Genomic DNA, 24,190 nt, shown 5'->3' with positions numbered 1-24,190 from the left:
AAAGCAGGGCGAGCGCGTGAGGAGGAGGGGGGGTCACAGCCCTGGCAGACTTTGGGGGCCAGAGCCCACTCAGGGTGGGTGTGCGGTGGGTCCGATTAAGGGAAGTGAGTGAGAGGGGCAGAATGTGTTTTTGTTGGGGGGGTCTGTGAGTGAGAGAGGGGGCAGAATGTGTTTCTGTGAGGAGTGTTAAAGCTTGGGGGCGGGGCAGTCTACCTGCGTGGGGCTCAGGCTGATGGTGGGCGGGACCGGGATGCTGGTTGCGGCCTGTGTTTTGAGTCCGTTTCCCGGTTTCTTGCCCGGGCCGACCGGAGAGAGGAGGTCTCCAGCTGCCCCTGACAGAGGCCAGAGCCAGGCGGGGGACAGCGGCATGGGCCGTGTGACAGAGTGTGCGCTTTGTGGCTCTATAACTGCACTAGTGGAGTGACACAGCTGGTGAGTCATGTGACCGCTCTAAGGGCAAGAGGTCTGTGTGCTTATGCATTGGGGGTTACTGTGACTATTGTCTGTCTGTCTCTGCTGCTGCTGGGGATTGTTGTCTCTGTCTGTCGCGGTGCTGCTGGGGATTGTTGTCTTTGCTGACTGTCTGTCACGGTGCTGCTGGGGATTGTTGTCTTTGCTGACTGTCTGTCACGGTGCTGCTGGGGATTGTTGTCTCTGTCTGTCGCGGTGCTGCTGGGGATTGTTGTCTGTCTGTCACGGTGCTGCTGGGGATTGTTGTCTTTGCTGACTGTCTGTCACGGTGCTGCTGGGGATTGTTGTCTTTGCTGACTGTCTGTCACGGTGCTGCTGGGGATTGTTGTCTCTGTCTGTCGCGGTGCTGCTGGGGATTGTTGTCTTTGCTGACTGTCTGTCACGGTGCTGCTGGGGATTGTTGTCTCTGCTGTCTGTCTGTCACTGTGCTGCTGGGAATTATTGTCCCTTTTGTCTGTCTGTCTGTCTGTTGCCGTGCCCCTGGGTGGAGTGTTGTGACGGTGTAGGTGTCACCGTGTACGGACAGGTGTTGTGTGCCCAGGTGTGTCACTCTTTACCTGCCCAGTGACGGCGCATGCTGTGTTCTGTTCTGTGCCAGGCGGCCCGTGACATGCCAGGTGTGGCCCTGAAGTGTGACCCCAGCCCCAGCTTTTCCTGACCCCCTCCTCAGGTCTACGCGACATGGATCACCCGGCTGTCCTGCTCGTCTTCCTGGGACTCCTTTGGGCCCCCCCGCCGGCTGCCGGCTCCTCAAAGGGTAAGCACACGGGGGAAGCAAGGGGTTAAACCATTCCCACACTGGCTGCCTGGGTAATAATGTATTTAAAGCCCCCAAAATAGGGCTCCATTTAACATGTTGATATTCTGGCTTTGGGGGGATTTCTGTGACCGGCTCGGTTTTTACATATTTTTATGTAACTTCCGCGTTCGCAGAAATAATGATTAGAATTTATAGATTAGAATGTTGCTGACCAACCACATCGCTGTTTTACCTCTCTGGCGATGAAACAGTTAAACGCAGGAGCTCGGTTGTTTATAAGTAAACAGGGTGATAAGAAGCGAGATCTGAGGGGATCAGCATTCCAGAAGTTTGTTTGCTAAGAATCTGCTGAATGTGATACATATTAAAAAAATATATATCACCCCCCCCACCCCCGCGCAAATAATAAAAAAAACAGTAGGGGGAGGGTGAATTCCAAGGGGGTAATTGTTTCTGATGATGTCCTTTTAACCCTTTATTTGGTTTGTATTGCCCCCCTCCCCGTGGTCACATTCTGGCTGGATGAGGATGCCGCGTTTGTTAATGATTTGCATCACAAATAAATAGTTTACTCCGATACAGTTACACAACCCCTCCGTTACCATCGTGTACTGAGTGATGTCTTTGGTTTTGAAAGAAAAGCACATTTTGTCCTTTAAAATTACATGAAATGGATCAGAAATCCAGCGCAGACGGGGTTAATGCTGTAAATGACTATTGTAGCTGGAATCTCTTCATAGGCGTACAGAGGCCCTTTATCACTCCCATCACTCCTGTGTTCCAATGGCCCTTTATCACTCCCATCACTCCTGTGTTCCAATGGCCCTTTATCACTCCCATCACTCCTGTGTTCCAATGGCCCTTTATCACTCCCATCACTCCTGTGTTCCAATGGCCCTTTATCACTCCCATCACTCCTGTGTCCCAATGGCCCTTTATCACTCCCATCACTCCTGTGTCCCAATGGCCCTTTATCACTCCCATCACTCCTGTGTCCCAATGGCCCTTTATCACTCCCATCACTCCTGTGTCCCAATGGCCCTTTATCACTCCCATCACTCCTGGGTTCCAATGGCCCTTTATCACTCCCATCACTCCTGTGTTCCAATGGCCATTTATCACTCCCATCACTCCTGGGTTCCAATGGCCCTTTATCACTCCCATCACTCCTGTGTTCCAATGGCCCTTTATCACTCCCATCACTCCTGTGTTCCAATGGCCCTTTATCACTCCCATCACTCCTGTGTTCCAATGGCCCTCTATCACTCCCATCACTCCTGGGTTCCAATGGCCCTTAACTGTCATGTGATGCCAAAGCAAGCAGCGATTGGTTGTTTCCTTCTAAAGATAATTCTTTTAAAGTTTGTTTCTATGCCGTTACATTCCGAAAAAAAAAGAATTAAGTGACAGATCTGCTAAACCAGAGGGTGAAAGCGGAAGGGCCCTTAATGGTGCCAGGAGATCGCTCCTTGAATACAGGTGTTTTTCCGTGCTGGCACATTCCATGAAGGTTGTTATTGAAGCTTCTTTATACAGGGTATAGGTGAAGGGTAGCCAGCGGCAGCGCATCGCATGACGCTCGTCTTAATACAGGATTACAGCCTTTGGGTGGCCAACCTGTCAACCTGAAACAATGCAGGTAAGAATGTGAAGCCAGGTGGGTTTGGCAGCGAGCCTCAGGCTTTTGACGTGCCTTTCAGCAAATCACAGGATCTACACGCATGTAATAATATATATATATATACCTTCACTGCAAGAATAATTACTGGGGCTTTCTGCTGTCCCAGGGAAGATCGTCGACAAACAATGCCTGTTATGGTAACTGCAATGACCTACCTTTGGGAGAAGCTGCAGCTCCAGAGCTGCAGTGCACAGCCTCCTCCGCTGTCCGACATTTCAATCACAGGAGTGATGGGAGTGATAAAGGGCCATTGGAACACAGGAGTGATGGGAGTGATAAAGGGCCATTGGAACACAGGAGTGATAAAGGGCCACTGGAACACAGGAGTGATGGGAGTGATAAAGGGCCACTGGAACACAGGAGTGATGGGAGTGATAAAGGGCCATTGGAGCACAGGAGTGATGGGAGTGATAAAGGGCAATTGGAGCACAGGAGTGATGGGAGTGATAAAGGGCCATTGGAGCACAGGAGTGATGGGAGTGATAAAGGGCCATTGGAGCACAGGAGTGATGGGAGTGATAAAGGGCCATTGGAGCACAGGAGTGATGGGAGTGATAAAGGGCCATTGGAGCACAGGAGTGATGGGAGTGATAAAGGGCAATTGGAGCACAGGAGTGATGGGAGTGATAAAGGGCCATTGGAGCACAGGAGTGATGGGAGTGATAAAGGGCCATTGGAGCACAGGAGTGATGGGAGTGATAAAGGGCAATTGGAGCACAGGAGTGATGGGAGTGATAAAGGGCCATTGGAGCACAGGAGTGATGGGAGTGATAAAGGGCCATTGGAGCACAGGAGTGATGGGAGTGATAAAGGGCCATTGGAGCACAGGAGTGATGGGAGTGATAAAGGGCCATTGGAGCACAGGAGTGATTGCTTCTGTTGCTCAGGGAGCTGTCGTTGTCACCGTTTGGCGAAGCGAGCCGGCGGCACGTAGTTTTTGTGTTGTGATCTGTAGCGCGGCGCCCGTGGCTATAAAATACCGGCAAGTGTGATGACAAAACTGTATTTATATTAATTACCGTCTCTGACATCATCTGCAATTATACGGCAATAACCGCTCAGCTGGTTTCAGGAAACGGATGGAATCTTCTCCGGCACAACCATCATTTATCTAGAACTAGAGGGTCAGAGCTTTAGATGGAATACAAGGAAGTTTTACTTTACTGAGAGGGTGGTAGATAAGGGGAACAGCCTCCCAGCAGAGGTGGTAGAGGGTAACACAGTGAGGGTATTAAACATGCATGGGATAGACATACGGCTCCTGAATCTAAGACGAGACCAACGACTGATTTAAGGTTTGAGTCGTTACAGCAGGAGAGACGGGCAACTAGACGGGGGCCGGATGGGGCTGATCTGCCAGCAGGTTCTATGAACAATAGTTATACTCCAGGCCAAGCCAGGCTGGTATAACCAATAGCTTTGATCCCCAAGTAACTGAAGCAACCAGAACCATCTGTTTCTACCAAAAAAGGGCCAGTAACATAACAGGCGAGAGGTAATTTAATGGGGAGGAATAATCCTGTAGATCCTTTGCTTTGAGGACGTGTCAGATCCCCTTTAAGGTTTTTTTGTCTTGTTTTTTCCACAAATGAGTAATATTTGGCGTTTTCCTCTTTTACAGATCCGGTGACTGTGTCGGAGTTTTACTCGCAGATACCGCAGCGTCTTTCTTTCTATAACTGGTACGGGAACGCCCGCTTGTTCCGCTTCCGAGTCCCGTCGGACGCCGTCCTCCTCCGCTGGATCCTGCAGGCGTCCCGGGAGAATCGGCCCGAGTGCCAGCATGCCGAGATCACCGTGTAAGCCGAGCCACCCGGGGCGGGAACCTGCGCGGATCAGACAGTCCGCTAAAGTTAAAGGGAGCAGTCGCCATGGAAACAGAATGTATTAAATGCACATTTTGACCCAAAACCCCAAGCTAGCTTTTTAATAACCGCTTCTGGTCGCCCTATTTCTTTATACATTTAAGATTCTCATTTGGTAAAAATGTATCAGGGAAGGGGAACAAACGACACATTTTAATTTAATTTTTTTTGTCGTTTTTCAGGCACTTTCGCTATGGGGCACCGCCGGTGATTAACCCTTTGGGGTACAACTTTGCCCCAAATACAAGTGTCCCCTATTCCTTTAATAGGACGATGGTTTTTACAAAATCCTTGCAAAACAACACTTTCCTGAATATTTCTAATCCTGCTCCGGGGGATTGGTTTATCGCGGCCCACCTGCCCAAGGACCCGGAAAAGATCGAAATCCAGGTATTAAATGAAATAGGCATTTGTCAAGCTTTCAGAGTCTTACCCAAACCGGTACATTATTAATAAAAATACTAATTTATTATTATTATTTTTATTCTAAGTATTATTATTATTATTTTTATCAATATTTTTATTATTAGTATTTATTATTATTATTTTTATAATATTAGTATTCATATTTTTATTGTAAGTATTATTATTCATATTTTTGGCAGTATTATTATTGTTATTATTATTATTTATTATTTTTTTATAATATTAGTATTCATATTATTTGTATTCTAAGTATTATTTTTATTATTAGTATTTATTATTGTTATTATTATTTTTATTATTTTTTTTATAATATTAGTATTCATATTATTTTTATTCTAAGTATTATTATTCATATTTTTGGCAGTATTATTATTGTTGGTTTTTTTTTTTTTGTTTTTTTTTTATAATATTAGTATTCATATTATTTGTATTCTAAGTATTATTTTTATTATTAGTATTTATTATTATTGTTATTATTATTATTTATATTATTTTATTTGTTAATAATCATGAATGCTTAACATTTTTGTGTCCTCTTTAATGTAGGGTTTCACCAAATCGTGTGCCTATATATTCCAACCGGAGCTGTTCGTACTTCGAGAGGTCAATATACCGATCTTACAGATGGACTCGCCCCTGCGGTACTCGCTAACACCCCCGAGGAGCCTCGCGCGATTCAAGTAATTCCGTCTGTGCGCTTCTTTTAAAAATTTAAAAAAAACCCTATATTTATATATATATTTATATATATCTATATCTCCAAAACATTTGGTGTAAATAATTCTTGGCTTAAATCCATCCGGATATTATTCACGATAAGAAAAAGTCCGTTGAAGAAAACCTAAAAATGCATAAATATAGATTACGAAGATGCCCACCAGGCAGCTCTGTATCTGCTGGCTTGCATTGATAGGAGTAGGAGTCGATCTGGCTTTTTCGCAGTGACGATCGGTCCGCATGCTGTTTGCTGAGGATGCTTTTTAACTCCTTAACGCTTTGATCTTTTTCTTTCATCGTTTCCTTCTTGTTTTTCCGCCCCGTTTTAGGATCTTCATCCCCGAGTATACCCAGGAGCTGGTGCTCCGCCTGGAGACGTGTACCTCGGACGAGTCCCCGACCTTGTGTCCCCTGAAGGTCGCCGTGGGCTCGGCCGAGCACCCGCAGTCGTTCCCGCGGACAGCGAACTGCTCTGGAAGCACAAACTGCAGCCTCTCGCTGAGCTCCCCGCCGTGGGAGAGGTGGCTGAGCGTCCTGGTGGAATCCCCGCCGTGGCTGAACTCCAGCGTGTCTTTCCAGCTCAGCTACAGCGTCCCAGGTTAACCCCGTTAACGCATCTCTCTGTCACGTTTCTGATTGGTTCAGGGAGCCCTTTTGTGAGGTTTGGGGTAAAGGGAAGTAGATAATGCTGGCCCTGCCACGGGCTGCCTCCTTTCCTTGCTTTTCTAAGCAGCGTCGGCGTGTTTTGCAGTCTGTACCCCGGGAACGATCGCGTCCAGGTCCATCTTCACGTTCCTGAACGCGCTGAACATAACGGGCAACTCCACCCTGTCCAGGAACGGCCCGCTCGCCGCCGGGAACGTTTCCTCTGCATGGGGAGCGCGCTCGGCCAACCTGAGCAGCGGCTCCTGCCTCCGCAGTTACCCCGTCATCCGGGAGGAGCTGGACCTGGTCTCTGTGCGCTTTCAGTCCGTCAACGGCCCGTTTGTGCCGGTGGTGGCGCCTTCGCCCACCGTGATGCTGCTGAGTCTGGATTCCGACATGGACAGCGGGGGGACCCTGGTGGTGAACCTGCGGCTGAATAAGGTACAGACGGCGGTCACTATGTTACGGTGTATAGAACGCTCGCTCGCTCGGTAAAACGTTTCTTTTTTATTTATTTTTTCTCCTCTCTCTCATTCAGACGACGCTGAACAATGAAACCGCGGCGGTCATGGCGTGTCTGAGCGCGGCCGCTCCCGTGCTGACGTTGAACTCCTCGCAGAATTGCGCAACAGGTATTTCACGCCCGGGGAGCCGATCGTCGTCGCTGGGGGCTATCTGATGTAACTCACATCACTCCAAGCCCGGGGCAACCCAAAGCAAGTGACGCTGCGTGTTCATGGGCATGAAGAAGTGGGTTGTGTAACCGGATTCTTTTCACTTCTTTTCCTCCTCTATTAATAAACTTGGAATCCTTTTAAAAACTCCCCCCACCCTAATTGATATCTTGGTCCCCCCCCCTGATAGGGACTGCCACTTTAATTAGTCTCGTACAGATTTACCCCTTCAGCGCTGCGTCGATATGCTTATCCGATAACACTACATGTCACTTTAAAATGATTGGATAGGTATTAAAGCTCCGTGATTTTATAGAGCGGCTCTAGATTGTTTCCCGTTCTCTTTTCCTGGTTCGATTAATTAATCAATGAATCGATCGATCAATAATTTATTATATATCGGGAAAATACGCTTTTTGCGCTGCGGGGCGTATAATGGTTTTTAAGCTGATTTTGTGTTTCTTTCCATGCAGCTTTTTTCGATGGCTACGCTTTCAAAATGAACGGCAGCCTAACCAGCGGCACGCGTTACGTCCCGTACCCCGAGGCCGACAAGTGGTATCTGTCCCTGCAGCTCCTGTGTCCGCGGGGCGACAGGTAGGGCCGCTGTGATTGTGTCGCAGGGTCTCGTTCCTTGGGGGGGGTAAAACTGAGCCTTTCAGAGTAACCAAAATCAAGCCTTAGTGGGTTTCGGTCGGGGCGAGGTGCCTGGGAGGGAAGGGCCGGGCCGGTTAGTTTCCCCAGGCTGTGACCGGTCTTGGGGTGTTGGAAATAATGGCGTTCCGTGTCGTGTTGCTAACCGGCTCCGTTTCCCGCGGTAGTGAGTGCCAGCAGCTGACCGCCAGAGTGATGGTTTCGGCCTACCTGAGCCCCTGTCTGGACGACTGCGGGACCTACGGGGAGTGCCGGTTACTGCGGAGAAACGGCTACCTGTACACGGCCTGCAGCTGCAAAGCCGGTGAGACCCACGGTGCGATCTGCGTCATGCGGGCTTCGGACGGATATTTAGTTACCGATTTGCATTTAGAAATGGAGTTTAATTCATTGCTCGGGCGCTCCAAGGATAAGACGCCGTTAGACAGATTTTTATCTTGGTGAATACGATCTGCCCAGCGGAAAGCAGCCAGACTCCTCTTCATCGCAGAAAACCTGATATTTAAATTCCCTGCTTTTAGTGTCATTGTAACATTCTATTTCCCGATGGGGTAAGAGCTGAGGGGCAATACTTGCTGTGAACTGGAGATAGAAGACAGAAGAAAAAAAAAAGTATATAGATATAAAAAAAATTCTATAAAATATATATTTATATTAAAATAAATCTGTAAAATATATTTATCAAAAATATAATTATAACAAGTATAAAATATATTTAAATACAAAATATTAATATTAAAAAAATTATATATATAAAATATAAATATAAAAAATATATATAATTTGCTTATGTAAATTTTTTTTTTTTGGGGGGGTGAGATGAATTTTAAGCATAGTGTGTATTGTAGAGACTGACCTCTCCCCTGTTCTCCCCGCAGGTTGGGCCGGATGGAGCTGCACGGACGATCGGAACGCGATCTCCAGCGGGCAGCAGCTGCTGGCCACCCTCCTGCTCACCCTCAGTAACCTGATGTTTGTCCCGACCATCGCCGTCGCGCTCTCGCATTCGTTTTTCGTGGAGGCGGCGGTGTATGTTTACACCATGTTTTTCTCCACCGTACGTAAACCCGTTCTGTTATCCCCCCCCCAAAAAAAGAGCGGAGTATCTGTAAAATAATAAAAAAAAATATATTTTAATTATATCTTAAATTTGAGAGATTCCCCCCCCCCCGTGGCAGGTCCTGCTGCAGCCACCATATTTATTAAGTGGTAGCTTTTTAGGTGCTGAACGGCTGTGATAACCATTTCTCTCTCTTTTTCCCCCCCAGTTCTATCATGCCTGCGATCAGCCTGGCGTGGCCGTCATGTGCATCATGGAATACGACACGCTCCAGTACTGCGACTTCTTCGGCTCCGTCGTCGCCATTTGGGTGACCATTCTGTGCATGGCCAGGTTAAAAACCGTTCCGAAATACGTGAGTATCCAATCAGGCGGGGTTCGGCTCGATCTAGCGCTGGGCGAGATCGTCTGCGGTATCGGGCTAGGTTTAATGTATTCATTTATTTGAGAAATCAGCCTATATTCCGTATCTGTGCGAATGACAGCGCCCCGTCTAAAGGGAACATGGATAACGTAGAATTCTAATCGCCCGTAAACCATTTTTTTAAGCTACGTACGTTAAGATTTGGATTTGACAGCAAGCGCAGGTTAAGTATTTACGTTAAACCCCCTCCCCCCCGCGTGCGTTTCAGGTCCTGTTTATGTCGGGGACGCTGTTTATCGCAATGTCCATGCAGCTGGACCGAAGAGGCATGTGGAATATGATGGGACCCTGTCTGTTCGCAATAATTGTCCTGGTGATCGCCTGGGTAAGAAGAACCCTCTGTCTGTGCACGATAGTGACCACTGTCCGCTCTATTCACGTATATAGCAGTCTAATGCAAGGGCGTCCAGCCTGCGGCCCTCCAGCTGCTGCAGGACTACATCTCCCATAATGCTCTTCCAGATAAGGGGCTGGCAGAGGAGGATGGGAGATGTAGTCCTGCAGCACCTGGAGGGCCGCAGGTTGGACACCCTTGGTCTAGTCATTAATAAGAAACATATCTTATTTTTCTTCTCCACCGCATTTGTCTTTTTTATTTAAGTAAAATAACTATTTTATTGAAATGTATGCTGATTTTTTTTTTTTTTTTCTAAATATTTTTTCTATTTTTTTTTTTAATTATGTAGCATACATGCTATATTTTTGGGGTGTTTTTTAGAATTTCTTTTATTTTTTTAAATTTTTTGAGTTATAATGCATGATTGACATTTCTATCTGTTTTATAATTTATTTATTTATTTTTTTGCAAGTTGTATTAATTGCGACATTCTTTTTCAGACTTACCGCGGGGTGCGTCGCCGTCACTGCTACCCGCCAAGCTGGCGACGCTGGGTTTTCTTCCTCGTCCCCGGCGTGTCCCTGGCCGTGATCGCCATCGCCATCTACGTCTTTGCTGAGACGCAGAGTAACTACTACTACACGCACAGCCTCTGGCATATCTTGGTAGCGGGGAGCGTGGCCTTTCTGCTTCCCCCCCGGGAGAAAAAACAAAAATCCTGGGACTGGAGAAGCATGTTGGACTGCGGATATAAGATGTGCAAGGACGACCGGGAGGAATTGTACGCGGTCACATGACCCCCGACTTACCGGTCACGGCTGCTGATGGAATCCGTGGAGTTTATGGGCTATAATCACTATCTCTCCGAGTAAATCGATAGATTCTGGTGCCGAGGAACTGCAGCAAGCTGAATATTCAGATCCCGAATCCAGGATCGGAATTATTATTTTTTTTTTTTTGGTGACCTCCGTGAGGGATAAGAAGCCGCAAACTCAACCGGTGCTCTGGCGGCTTTTCCGTGACGCAAACTGTGGCAAAACTGTTTCCAGAACCATAAATTCCCGATTATTTTAAAGACGCTGCAGGGATCCGGGCCTTAAGAGGTGGATAAGTGGAAAGAAGCTCGACGTGAACGTCCGCGACGCTCTCCTGTTGAGCGGACGGCGAATTACCACCAATGTAGCAATAAGGCGTTGTATGAAAAACACGTGATTTCTGTCCGAATTGGGTTTCCAAGGCAGGCTGCACATTGGTGCTCGTTTTCTGGGGTAAAAGCCTTAAAAAAAAAAAAAATAAATAAATAAAAGTTGAATTGAATGGTAGGGCTTTTAGGATGAAGCGAAGAGGTTTTCAGGTTAGATACATAGAAACTTTAATATTAACCCCTTAAGGACAATGGCCGGTTCCAAAACCCATTGAAAACAATGTATTTTACGGGCTTTGTCATTAAGGGGTTAATAAGATCCTGTTTTTTTTCTGGCCATAATGGTGGAACGAGAGATTTTTGTTTTTGAGGTTGCTGCACTCACGCCAAGCCCTTAGTATGAGACCCCCCCCCGGTAATGAGGGTCTACGCGCATGTCATAATGTCTTCAAAGGATTCCTAGGCGTTATTCCTAATAACTATAATATTTAGTCCTATAAAATCTTTAATCGCATTAAACGTATTTCTGTCTTTCAGATTCTATCATCTCCTGATCATTAATTTGCATTTTTAGGATTTTTTTTTTTTTTTTTTTTTTAAATCGGTTGAAAAATGAAAAAACTAGAGTTCTATTCATATTTAGTCCTTTTTTATGAATGATACTTAATAGCAATAATCAAATTTTTGAAAGCCTCAGAAGTCTTGTTATATCAAAGATGTCATCGGTTCTAAGCGTTTACCTCTTACACCGAGCTTGTTTTTAGGCAATTAACACATTCCTTCAAATTTTTTATGAGCCGGGTGCTAAAGCGAGGAGCGGCTTTTTTTTTTTAAATTCGTGTATTTATTTGCAGTGCCTGCGGGGCTGGCTCGCCAATTTGTGTATTTTTAAAAAAAGATCATCGGGCCCCCGGGTCCTGTTTGTGTTCTACGCACAGTGCACTTTCCATCACTTTGCCAAGTTATGTGCCGATAACGTTCAGCAGCCGAAATGAAAATGCAATTTATAAATATGCAGATTCCAGGGTTCCGACCTCTCGCCAACAGTCGAATCCCACTAGATTGTTTTAATCCTAACATTTGTCTGCTTTTTATACTCTCCGTCGGATAACTTTTGTCCGCATATTTTTCTTGTGGCTTTTGGGAACCCAAAAATATGAAGTTTGGGATCAAAACCTCCAAAAGAACTTGTGGGTTTCCCGTTCAGACCGCAAAGACTTCTCACTTTCTTTAAATTTTTTTTTTTTTTTTTTTTTTTGTTCACGTCCAAAGTTTTTTTTCCCCCAGAATTAAATGTTACCAAAGATGCTGGCAGTAGGAAGTGTTACATGTGTATCTGCTCGTATTTGTTCCGCAGGCTTCATGCCAAAAGCGTGTGTAGCTGCAGGTAGTTGTCTCATAGAGCTCTTCCTGGGTTTGTGAGCCAATCACAGGCTGCAAAAGGAACATCCCCCCCAACTCGCTTTCCTCCGTCCCTCCCACGCGGAACTTTGGCAGGTTCCAGGTTCTACTGAGTACTGTACACGTATGGTGCATAAATTGAAACAATGTAACAAAACCTCGCCTGACTTCTTTTCAGCTTTACTTTGGATACGAGGGGCTTATGTTGAATCTATGCATTGTTTGAGATTTCCTCAGGGGCTGAGCAGTCTTTTTTTTTTTTTTTTTTTTTTGTTTTTTATAGGTTGACATTTTTGGAAATTACATTTCTTAATTAAGGCGACTTTTCTCTGGTTCTGTCGTGGATATATCATGGAATATTCATGATGTGGGGTAATTTTAACACTCTATGCCATGGGGTATTACTCTCTAAGGGTTAGTGGGATCCTCCGGCACTTTCCACCAAGTACTGTACTGGCCGTTTGGAAAAAGGACCATAGAGCCCAACAAAATATCCAAGGGTTAAACTTGTCTGATCTCATGGGATCCACTCAGCCAGTCAGCAGGGATCGACATTTCTCATAAGACATCTGGGGGTATTTTCCCCTTTTTTTTTTTGATACCCGCCTGCGCACTTAGTCGGCTGCGGAGTCTGGGCTCGATCTCGGCTTTTTCTATACTTTGGCTCAGGTTCTTATTAGAATATCTAATAATTGATTGCGTTTTATTATATGATCGCCGTGCGGAGGGGACGTCCCACGCGTGTCGTTTCAGCACAACCTGCTGTGGATTCTGAGATTATTTTTTAAGTGCAAATTGATTTAAAAACCTCTAAATCAGCTGAAACCAAACCTCGCGAGTGACTTGATTACGTCCAAAAAATGTTTTAAAAATCTATCTGCTGTAGAGTTGTGTTCATGAAAGAGAAAACAAATATATATTTCTTTACTTTGTTTGTTTTTGAATGAAACCGTAGTTTTTAAGGGTATGTTTGCGATGAAACGGGGACTTTGAGTTAATAAAATCTGTGTGGGATTAGTTCATTAATAAAGTTTGCAATTTGGTTTAATTGTGCTAGACTCTGGGTCGTTTTTTTTGGTTTGTTTTTTTTAAAAATAAACTAAATCGGGGTTAGAACTCGCTCACGGGTACTATGTAATCTTCAGCCTCCACTGATAAGAAGGGGGTCCTGGGGTCCCCCATTTTATGGCTTTTATATTTTATTGTTTTAATGTAGCAGGGGATATTTTGTAGGTCACAGACGGAGACATTGAACTTGCATGTCCTCTCCTGTAACTCACAACGTCTCTTAACTTGCATGCCCTCGCAAACAACTCTCATATTAGCCAATCTGGCGAGTTGAGTTTTGTCAACAGGTTAAGGGTTCGGCTTCTTAGTGAATAGACCCAAAAGTTGAATAAAAACTCCAGGTAAAACCCAGCTAAGCCTCTCGTCACCCCCCATAAAGCAAAAGTTCCCCTGTTGGGACATTTGAACTAATAGTCTAATTATTAGTAAAATGATAAAGCATCCTGTGTGTATCAAAGAATAAACGTTTATTAATACATTATCTGTTACAATGTATTTTACACATTTTTTCCCCCGGGAATTTCTACGAGGCTATTACAAGAGGTCATTTTACTGTATAAAGAAAAAAAAAACCAGACAAATTCAGTACGTGGGAGCTTCATCGCGAGAGACCCCACGTTTCCGAAACATATCCGTATATCACGTATTCCAGTTAATTATTGCGAGGAACGGATAAGAATTTTAACGTAAAAGCTAAATGTAAAGTAGAATAAAGCAAGTCGCCGCTCGGGGTGTAGATTCTTGGCCGAGGTGGACCGGTGGTCCGCGCTGATCTGGAACGAATGACTAAATGGTCTTCAGGTTAACTAGAACAGCCCCGTGGTACCGTATACAATGTCTAGCTCTGTTCTTCAGGGTTAATCGGGGTTATTGTTACCGCTTTAGAATATAGAACCTACAGAAGATGTCGCTGTGATTTTATACGAGGGCCTTCTGTGTCTTCAGATGATTCCAAACTGAGCTAATTCGTGCAGCTCCAAGTGACTGAATGCCTCCCAAGGACAAATCACGGTTATATCTGGGTGGAAAAAAAAGGAAAAAAAGTTAAAAGCCGCTCGTTAAAGGAGATTGTGGTCTGTATCGAGTCCACGCTGGGTGGCAGCAGAAGATCGCGTTCCTCGGGATGCACGACCTACACGGTGGAAATGACCCAGCGGTAGAAACGCTTCGGATGAGGCGGCCATGGATTTCTCAGAGAATCTCATCTTTTTTTTTTTTTTTTTTTTTTTTTTTTTTCCCCCCGATACTGTGAAAATAACATCGGAAAAATCTATTTTTTTTATTTATTTATTTATTTATTTTTTTTTAATCATCTACAGCTGGAGAACAGGGCAGACGAGACGGGCCGACCCTCCTTTGGTCTTCCCTAAAAACCTTAAAAAAGACGCCTCCGCGTGACCTTAACTGATGGTGGACCGGAGGCGAGTCTGTGCTCTGGGCCGGGCGGGGTTAATACGCTTTTCGTTTTATTAGTGAAGTAAATCGGGATTATATTTTCCTCGCCGTTGTGTTCTGATGTCCCTAATCCTCGCTTCCCTGTCAACACGCGGCCTATAGAAGGGATAAAAAGATTATTAAAAAAAAAAAACTAAAATAAATCCGCTTATGTTTTGTGCGTTTTGTCGGCGTGGAAACGCGGAACATTCGCGACGGCGGCCGTAAATCTGCTTGTGTGACTGCTTTCCGGACCTCCGGACCCCGATCCCCCCGGCTCTGCGGGTCCTTAACGCAGAAGAAATAAGGGAAGAAAGGCTACGCATGCTGCCAAATTATCAATAAATACACCAATTGCTCTGAAATTAGGAAATCAATCTATAATAAATAAGAGAAGCTCAAACTCTTACGACTCAAAGCTTTGGGGCTCAGTGGATAAATATATTATACTGGAATTGAAAATATATTAATAATAATAATAATAATAAATGTCTCATTGCGCGAATTTGTTACGTATTCCCAAAGTTTGAGGCGTTCCGTGGAATGAAATCATCTGGTTTTGTTCCCAGTGTTTGGATCCAATCCGATAAATAATGCATGAGCACAATTTATTTTAGCACCAACTCTTCGTGTTTTGGAGGAACTCTTTACTAGTCAAAAAATACGTTTTTTGAAACTTTTCAATATTTCTAGTTTTTGCCCCATAATACAATTTTAGGCAGCTGTAAAATAGCCATTTCTATGATTCTCGCTCTGTTATCTGATCCCCGTCTACTAAACCCCCCGACTCCTTATCATACTGCCTGTGGGGGACAATAGAATGGCTCGGTCTTAATCACCCAGCTGGACACTCTGACTAATGGAAGTCTATGGAGGAACGGACTTCATTAGCATCGCCATAAAGCATCAGTGCAGTGACAGAGCCGGGAAATTCTGCCAAAATATCACATGACTGACAGCAACGGCGCCTCCAGGGCTGCAGATAAAGGGGGTTTATTGGGAAAAATTAGATGAAACCAGATTTTTGTCACTACTGTGTATAGCACTGGGGGTTATATTACTGTATACAGCGCTGGGGGTTATATTACTGTATACAGCGCTGGGGGGTTATATTACTGTATACAGCACTGGGGGTTATATTACTGTATACAGCGCTGGGGGTTATATTACTGTATACAGCGCTGGGGGTTATATTACTGTATACAGCGCTGGGGGTTATATTACTGTATACAGCGCTGGGGGGTTATATTACTGTATACAGCACTGGGGGTTATATTACTGTATACAGCGCTGGGGGTTATATTACTGTATACAGCGCTGGGGGTTATATTACTGTATACAGCGCTGGGGGTTATATTACTGTATACAGCGCTGGGGGGGTTATTACTGTATACAGCGCTGGGGGTTATATTACTGTATACAGCGCTGGGGGGGTTATTACTGTATACAGCGCTGGGGGTTATATTACTGTATACAGCGCTGGGGGGTATATTACTGTATACAGCGCTGGGGGTTATATTACTGTATACAGCACTGGGGGTTATATTACTGTATACAGCACTGGGGGGTTATATTACTGTATACAGCGCTGGGGGCTATTATTGTATACAGTGCTGGGGGTTATATTACTGTATACAGCGCTGGGGGTTATATTACTGTATACAGCGCTGGGGGTTATATTACTGTATACAGCGCTGGGGGTTATATTACTGTATACAGCACTGGGGTTTATATTACTGTATACAGCGCTGGGGGTTATATTACTGTATACAGCGCTGGGGGTTATATTACTGTATACAGCGCGGGGGGGTTATATTACTGTATACAGCGCTGGGGGTTATATTACTGTATACAGCGCTGGGGGTTATATTACTGTATACAGCGCTGGGGGTTATATTACTGTATACAGCGCTGGGGGTTATATTACTGTATACAGCACTGGGGGGTTATATTACTGTATACAGCGCTGGGGGTTATATTACTGTATACAGCGCTGGGGGTTATATTACTGTATACAGCGCTGGGGGGTTATATTACTGTATACAGTGCTGGGGGTTATATTACTGTATACAGCGCTGGGGGTTATATTACTGTATACAGCGCTGGGGGGTTATATTACTGTATACAGCGCTGGGGTTGAGAAGCATGAAATCTAAACGTTATCTGTCCTGCCGTCCATCTTTTATAATTGTTTACCCCACACAAACCCTATATTATGAAGTTACGTTAGAATTTATATTTCGTTGGATTTATTATTATTTATTTCCATCATTCTAGAAAAAAATCAATCCAAACAAATAAAGAGATCGCTCACCGGTGCCGAGTCCTTCCATCCCAGGAATATCATCTCCAAACCTGAGAGAAATGGCAAAAAATACACAAATGATACATATTATTACCGTACTCCTGCGCTGTGTGTTTGTTAGAAGGCATGTGATCAAAACTTGAGCAGGCACAGTAAAAAGGGATGATGACGTAAGGTGGAGGATGGTAACCATGACATTAGGAGAGAAGAGTAGAAACGTGTGTGGAGCAGAAATCATATAACATTATAACTAATAGCTGATGCCATTGATGTATTTATAGGGGTCACGTGACCAAGAGCAGCACCCTCACCCCCTGTTAATGTCATACAGAGGGGTCTCTTGTGTCATCTGACTGTTTTCTTTGCGTGGACCGTGGAGGTATGATGTCATATCACAGAGCTCCTCATTGGTTTTGCAGAAATGGTTTTGCCCCGAGCTCCACAGTATAACGGGGCCAGTGTTGAGGGAGAGCTCTGGTTTCCTCGACTGGCCCATTGAGAGCTGTGGGGCATCAAGGAGGCCTATGGTCCAACATGGCTATGGTCCCTCTAGTAAAGTGGCCCAGGTGGACCCTGCCTGGTGTGGCAACATTGTTGCCATCAAAGATCATTTTATGTTCTATAGGAGCCTCCTCTTTATGTCATGAAGACGGGAAGCTCATCTACTTACCCTAATACTCCTCTCTTGGGTGGTTTGCTTTTGAATTGTTTTGATTGTCTCTGTTTGAATTTGGGGGCTTTCTTTGGGGTAGCTTCGGGCTTGGCAGGCGGCAGCGGGATCCCTTCGTTGTTTTCCTCTAGAACGTTCTCTTCCTTTGTGTCTTTTACGTCACTGATTTCCGTATCAACCTTCTGAGCTTCATCTTCCTTTTCTTTTTGTGCTTCTCCTCCTTCCTCTACGTTGTCTTCCTTCTTGGCTTCCACCACCACCGCCTCCTCCTCCTCCACCGCTCTCTCTTGGGGTATCTCGGCATCTGTGTCGGTCACCGTTATGGTCGTTGGGACTGTGGGTGCGACCGGTTCTGTGTTTTCTGTAGACGTGGATGTTTTAATCCTGTAAAGGGAAGGAAAAACCGCCATAAATACCATATCTGAGGTGGCTTCCATCCCACGCGATGCAGGACAGGGAAGGCTTGGAGCCCTCATCATGCCCTACTTGGCCCAAAGATTGCCATTATTTGGACAATAATTTAAAAAAATGATTTGTGTGGTAAAAGGACGAGTTGGAGGATACTTATCGATGTTTTCTCTTATACGGCTCCCGTTTCTTGAATCGCTTTTCAGCGGCCGGGCTGTCTGAATCTAAATCGATGTTCATCTGCAATGGAAGAGAAAGAACGGTCAACCGAAAGAAATATCCGTGGATTCGTATTTTATGGTCTAGGACAGATTTGTGCATTCAGATTCCTACAAATTCCTACAAATTCCGGTTAATTTGGCGTTTCGTACGAAGCCACGGAAATGAGGCCAGACCCCGTGGGCCCACATTCACTCACACTCTTTCACACCCTCACTCAGGCTTTCATTCTCCTTCACTCTTTCAGTTTTTCCCTATGTTCTCTGCTGACCACTTCGACGTCCTCCTCTTCTTCATCTCTATCTTCTCTCTTCTCCCTCCTCTTCTTCATCTCTATCTTCTCTTCTCTCTTCTCTTCAGTCTTCTGTCTTCATCCACAGTTCTGCGGACGCGACCCGGCGGGAACTTCTGCCAAAATGGCGGTGCTTCCGGTGACGTCCTTTCCCCAATCCGCCAATCGGATGTTTAAAGGGATAAGGGGTGACATATAATTGGCGCCCCCACCGTCTGCAGCGTGCGTCACCTCGTTTTCATCTCTAGATCAATAAAGTTAGATGACTTTGCATATGGATAATGCGGTCGCTTCTCAGGCGGGAAGGACCCTTCAAGTGGTTCACCTGATTTCCCACCAAAGACGATTGGCTTTCAACGATTGGATACAAAGAGAATGATCTGCAGGATTAATGTTTTAGGGACGAGCGGCAGGAATAAGGGACGCCATGTTTCACGCTGAAATAGGCCTCGTTTCCTTGGATATCATGGATGTTCCCACCACAAAGCCTTCGTCAGGAACATGTGCAGAGCGGCCAATCAAAGAGCTCAGACCACGGGCGATAAATGATTTATACAGATCCCCGCTCGGTAATTCACAAAGGTCTCTTACGTTTAACCCATTTATTCAGAAACCTTTCGCCGTAATCATCTCCTCCGCTGGCCGGAACGTCTATGTTTCCGGATAAAACGGGAGCTCACTGTTCCAGGGCATTATTAGCCTTCCAGCATTCAGCTGGTTAAAAAGAGACTATTATAGGGGTGGTACGTAATACTTAGAGTGTGAAAGATAAGTGGAACAGCCCCCCAGCAGAGGTGGTAGAGGGTAATACAGTGAGGGGATTAAACATGCATGGGATAGACATACGGCTCCTGAATCTAAGACGAGACCAACGACTGATTAAGGTTTGAGTCTTTACAGCAGGAGAAACGGTGACTAGACGGGGGCCGGATGGGGCCGATCTGCCGGCAGGTTCTGGGTTTCTAGACACACTTTTGCTCTGGGCATCCAACACAGTAAAGAAAGCAGTTTTTTTTAAACCAATGTTTTAAGTATTGCCATGGAAACAGCAACAACGATCATGATGACCTGTAAAATATATAAATGTAGCAGAGATGTTACTTACTTTGGTAGAAGTTGCAGCCCGGAGGAGAGAGATCTTTGTTCTGCGTTACATCCGACACTTATTAATCCGTCTGCGGGGTGGAAGAACATATTAATAGCGTCTCACACGGCTGATGACATCATCAAGTAATAACGGCTAAGGCTGCAGGTCACACGCGCGGAAGATTAGCAGCAACTGACCAGATGAGACGAGCCGAGGCTGACCATCAGAACACCGGCACCGCCAGCCCTCTCTGCGCATAATAAATGCAGAAACCCAGAACCTGCCGGCCCCATTCGGCCCCCGTCTAGTCTCCCCGTTTCCCCTTAATCAGTCGTTGGTCTCGTCTTAGATTCAGGAGCCGTATGTCTATCCCATGCATGTTTAATCCCCTCACTGTATTACCCTCTACCACCTCTGCTGGGAGGCCGTTCCATATAAAGTTTTACAAGAACATCATTGCCGGCTTTTATTTTGTGACAATTACGTGTTCCTGGGACCAATTATAAACGGGACAAACTTTTCATCGATTAAAGGAGTATTTGTTCTTTCGATACATTTAATAAAAGTGTTTTATTCATCAGATACAAATTACTTGTTGATAAAAAAAACCCTCTTTTTGGTGAAACTTCATCCAAAGTATTTTTGCCGCCTCCACCGCCTTGTGAGTTCCGAGGTCATCTCTCTACCAGGTTGTTCTGCTCCGAGCGGAGGGAACACTTAGCGATAAGTGCGTTAAAAAAGTGATATTTCAGGTGAAAATGACATTTACAGCGTCTCCGTCCGGGGAGGAAGAAGAGTGATGAGAACGTCTGTGATTTCTAATGTCAGAAGCACCCGGCCCGGACCCACTCAGCTCTAGATTGTAAGCTCTTTTGGATCCTCCTTACACGTTGTATTTGTAAGTCGAATTCTTATGTTATAAATCACTTGTCGTGTCCTGTTTACCCATTGTACAGCGCTATGGAATACGATGGCGCTATATAAAACAATTCTGAGCTGTGGTAGAGGAGCCGACGTCTCTCTCGTTTATCAGTCTTACCCTAAAGCCCCCCCCAACCCCCAAAGAAACAAAATGGTGGGGGGGGTGTCAGGAAGCTCCACTCTTTTGGGGAAGTTCACCTGGAGGCCAGGTACTCGGCTAAAGAAACGAAGAAAGAAGACAGAAGAACAAGAAGAGTCGGGGTCCCTCCTCCTTTTCAGACATTCGTACAAATACAAATGGACAAGTCTAACGAGCAATGGTCTTGTGGCTGAAGACCACTAATGGGGCGTTTGTTTCCACATATACAGCTCTCAGGTGGTCCCTAATGACATAATTATGATGTCATCCCTCACTGCTCTCACTGTGGCAGACAAAGCTCAGTCACAAAGCTCTGGGATCTGATACAATGTTACCAAAAAGGAACTGACCCTCAGGAACTGAACGCTCACCCATAATACCATGCGTGTGTGTGGTTAACCTCTTCAGTGCTGGAGTGCAAAACGTCTGCGTGTATATTTAACCCCTTCAGCACCATAGTGCAAACCCCTGTAAATTTGACGGTATGATGTAAGCAGCGTGAGGGGCGCGTGGCTGTTTTTTCCGGTTGAATCTTTTTGGATTTGGCCGCCCCTCTGCTCGGTTCTCCGCCAGACACCGGGAGCGAGGGTCCTGCACCCCCTCCAGGGAACAGAATGCTAGCGGAAAAGGGGGCGCCGTGGATCGAAGTAGAATAAGACGATCGGAATGTTACGTCCTACGGCCCCTGATATCATACAAGAGACGCTGCGCAGCCACCCAGCGGGATTAACGCCGTAAGCACCGAGATTAGGCGATTGTCTCGGACGTACATCTGAGTAAGCAAATCGCTAATTCCTCAGAGAACAGGTGACACCGACGCAGGCGACAGCCGCCGACAGAGAAATATATACCGTATTGGCTCGAATATAGGCCGCACTTTTTCCCCCAATTGAAATCTTTAAAGTGGGGGTGCGGCCTATATTCGGGGTCTAGCGCCCGACCGGGCAGGCAGCGGGGTTAGGATACAGATCCCCCGCAGCGGTGCAGGGGACCTGCATCCTACTCCCCGATACGCCCAGACAGCCTCTCCTGCCAGCACTTCCCACGGTAGGAGGTGCCGGCACGGGAGGTTGTCTAAGCGCATCGTGCGGACCGCTCCCCCCCGGACTTACCGGAGCAGACTCCCGGGTGTCTTGCGGGGCCGGTGGGGGACATCTACGCAATACGCGTATACAACTTCCGGTGCCGGCACAGGAGGTTGTATTGCGTAGACGTCCCCCGCCGGCCACGCAAGACACCCGGGAGTCTGCTCCGGTCCGGGGGGGGGTAGAGGAGGACAGAGTGGCAGCATATCTCGGGGGGGACAGTGGCAGCATATCTCGGGGGGGGGGACAGAGTGGCAGCATGTTTTTTTGGTGCTTTTTTAAAGAAAAAAACTTTTTCTTTAAAAAAGCACCAAACTTTTAGGGGGCGGCCTATATCCGAGCCAGTGCGGTATATATTTTACAATGTAACACATTACTGAACCTAGATTGTAAGCTTATGAACCGAGCCCTCTTTTCCTAAGATATCAAATCTAATTTATATCTTATATTATTATTATTATTGTAATTATTATTATTATTATTATTGTTTCATTTAAAACATAATAATAATAATAATAATAATAAATTATTATTATCCTACAAAAAAGGGCATTTTGATTTCTTTTATTCATTGGCATCGAGGTTAATTTAACTCCTCGAGTGCTGCAGGCGTGAGGAAAGGGCACATTTCCGTTTAGTAGGGATAATATGTTCTGATTCCGTCTTCTCCGCCAGGATCCGTGCCGGGGTTGTGACGCACAGCAGATTTTAGTTGATAATTCAGCTGCGAGGATTTGAAGGACTCGTGCCAGGAAATGTAACCATCTGCGGCCCAGGTCTGACACAAAGCCGCGGCGGACTTTATATATTTTAAGCGCTAAATCTTTTTTATTTTTTTGTCTTTGTATTTTTTATTTGATGTATTGTATATTTCTTTGTCTTTGTATTAAACATATTGTTTTTACATTTATCCAAGCGCTGTCTCTTCAGTTTATGGATAAACCCGTCTTGAATTTTTGAATATTAAAATAAATGTATAGCCCAGATTATTATTATTATTATTATTTTTATTATTAATAACCCCCCTTTATCTGCAGACCTGGAGCCGCCGTTGCTGTCAGTCATGTGATATTTTGGGTGACTTTCCCGGCTCAAACCCCACACTGAGCTGATGCTTTATGGCGATGCTAATGAAGTCCGTTCCTCCATAGACTTCCATTAGACAGAGAGTCCATCTGGGTGATTAAGACCGAGCCATTCTTTTGTTCCCCACAGGCAGTATGATAAGGAGTCGGGGGGGGTTTAGTAGATCGGGGATCAGATAACAGAGCGAGAATCATACAAACGGCTGATATGCAGCTGCCTGAAAATCCCTATTTTGACCCAAAATACATTTCAATCCCCCCTGAAATTCTATTGGTTAATTAGAAGCTCATTGCCCAATTCCCGTGTTACTTTTTTATTATAATTTAATAAATTCCGTCATTTACAGCAGCGATACTCAGATAAACATTGAAAATGAGACAACTCATTGTGCTTTCGAGGCATGCGCAACCAAACAACAAACTTTCACCTCAAAACGTTCCTACGGAAAGTCACAAGAACAACGAGAGAGACAATTTCACCCGAAAAATGGAAAATTAAGGAAATAACCATTCGCTCGTTTTCAAGATATCGAAAGTTCCATTCCCCGTTGGGCACGGTGGGCTCTCCCTGAAAACTTTTTGTTTTTATTATTTTCTTTTCCAAAATAAAAAAAAGTTATAAAGATTATGTTTTTAAAAAAAATTAAAATTGTTAAATAAAACAGTCAATGGGGAGGGGGCAGAGGCATGCAAACAGCATCGTCTTCAGAAGTAAGGACAGGAAGTATACAAATATTTTTTTTAAAAATTGTCCCGCAATAAATTAATATGTTAATAAATCGCTATTCTTTAATGCTATAATAATATATATTGCTATTAATGTCTAGTAGGTATAAATGTGCATGCGCGGTCACAAAGGGTAAAACAGATAATTTCTATAACATTTAAAGGCCCGCTTAGATAAAACATTACTTTTATTAATTCAATTTAATTAATTTTATGCTAATCAACATACATGACTTAGCAGATCTGTCCCTGCATTCTTTCCCTCGGAGATTAAATAAGAGAAAAACAATAGATTTTTTTTTTTGCTGTTTTTATGGCATCAGCCAATCAGTGCCTGCTTTTGAGTCCACATGATAATTAAGTGTTCCCGGCAAAATTATGAATGGGACACAATTTGGATCGATTAGAGAATTATTTCGGTGAATGCAGTTCTATAATCATTAAATTCAGCAGAGTAGGTGGAACAGCAGCTTTAATGTATGAACTGTTTAA

The 24,190-nt window shown here is 44.9% G+C and overlaps 2 protein-coding genes across 4 annotated transcripts; one reads left to right on the top strand and one right to left on the bottom strand.

The window, feature by feature from the left end:
- Nucleotides 1-244: 244 nt before the first annotated feature.
- Nucleotides 245-11,089, top strand: PGAP6 (post-GPI attachment to proteins 6). Of its 3 annotated transcripts, none has more exons than XM_053471147.1 (14): nt 245-432; nt 1,142-1,228; nt 4,534-4,711; nt 4,960-5,167; nt 5,750-5,883; nt 6,250-6,518; nt 6,672-7,006; nt 7,104-7,197; nt 7,713-7,836; nt 8,061-8,197; nt 8,772-8,950; nt 9,162-9,308; nt 9,586-9,702; nt 10,215-11,089. In XM_053471147.1, exons 2-14 carry the CDS (start codon nt 1,153-1,155, stop codon nt 10,509-10,511), a joined length of 2,295 nt encoding a protein of 764 aa, XP_053327122.1. In that variant the 5' UTR covers nt 245-432; nt 1,142-1,152; the 3' UTR covers nt 10,512-11,089. The 3 variants fall into 3 exon arrangements, with proteins under 3 accessions (XP_053327122.1, XP_053327120.1, XP_053327121.1); XM_053471145.1 differs by having other exon boundaries at nt 1,070-1,228; XM_053471146.1 differs by lacking the exon at nt 245-432 and having other exon boundaries at nt 960-1,228.
- Nucleotides 11,090-14,268: 3,179 nt separating this feature from the next.
- Nucleotides 14,269-21,177, bottom strand: LOC128502271 (uncharacterized). The gene is made up of 7 exons (XM_053472031.1): nt 21,174-21,177; nt 19,761-19,830; nt 18,770-18,899; nt 18,323-18,384; nt 17,737-18,120; nt 17,076-17,116; nt 14,269-14,345 (listed from the first exon to the last, which is right to left on the bottom strand). Exons 1-7 carry the CDS (start codon nt 21,175-21,177, stop codon nt 14,269-14,271), a joined length of 768 nt encoding a protein of 255 aa, XP_053328006.1.
- Nucleotides 21,178-24,190: the final 3,013 nt, after the last annotated feature.

Source organism: Spea bombifrons, chromosome 7, assembly GCF_027358695.1.
Source record: "Spea bombifrons isolate aSpeBom1 chromosome 7, aSpeBom1.2.pri, whole genome shotgun sequence".
In the NCBI taxonomy this organism is placed as follows: domain Eukaryota; kingdom Metazoa; phylum Chordata; class Amphibia; order Anura; family Pelobatidae; genus Spea; species Spea bombifrons.
Note: the sequence above shows the minus strand (reverse complement) of the source record. Positions and strands in the feature narration are given on the sequence as shown.

What these genes read in the sequence shown, in the direction of transcription:
- PGAP6 (XM_053471147.1), top strand. Translation starts at nt 1,153, where the DNA reads ATGGATCACCCGGCTGTCCTGCTCGTCTTCCTGGGACTCCTTTGGGCC. An exon ending in CGGAAAAGATCGAAATCCAG is followed by an intron (nt 5,168 to 5,749) that starts GTATTAAATGAA and finishes TCTTTAATGTAG; the next exon opens with GGTTTCACCAAATCGTGTGC. An exon ending in TTGTCCTGGTGATCGCCTGG is followed by an intron (nt 9,703 to 10,214) that starts GTAAGAAGAACC and finishes ATTCTTTTTCAG; the next exon opens with ACTTACCGCGGGGTGCGTCG.
- LOC128502271 (XM_053472031.1), bottom strand. An exon ending in GCACCGCCATTTTGGCAGAA is followed by an intron (nt 18,385 to 18,769) that starts GTTCCCGCCGGG and finishes CTTCCATTGCAG; the next exon opens with ATGAACATCGATTTAGATTC. An exon ending in CCCAAGAGAGGAGTATTAGG is followed by an intron (nt 17,117 to 17,736) that starts GTAAGTAGATGA and finishes CATTTCTCTCAG; the next exon opens with GTTTGGAGATGATATTCCTG.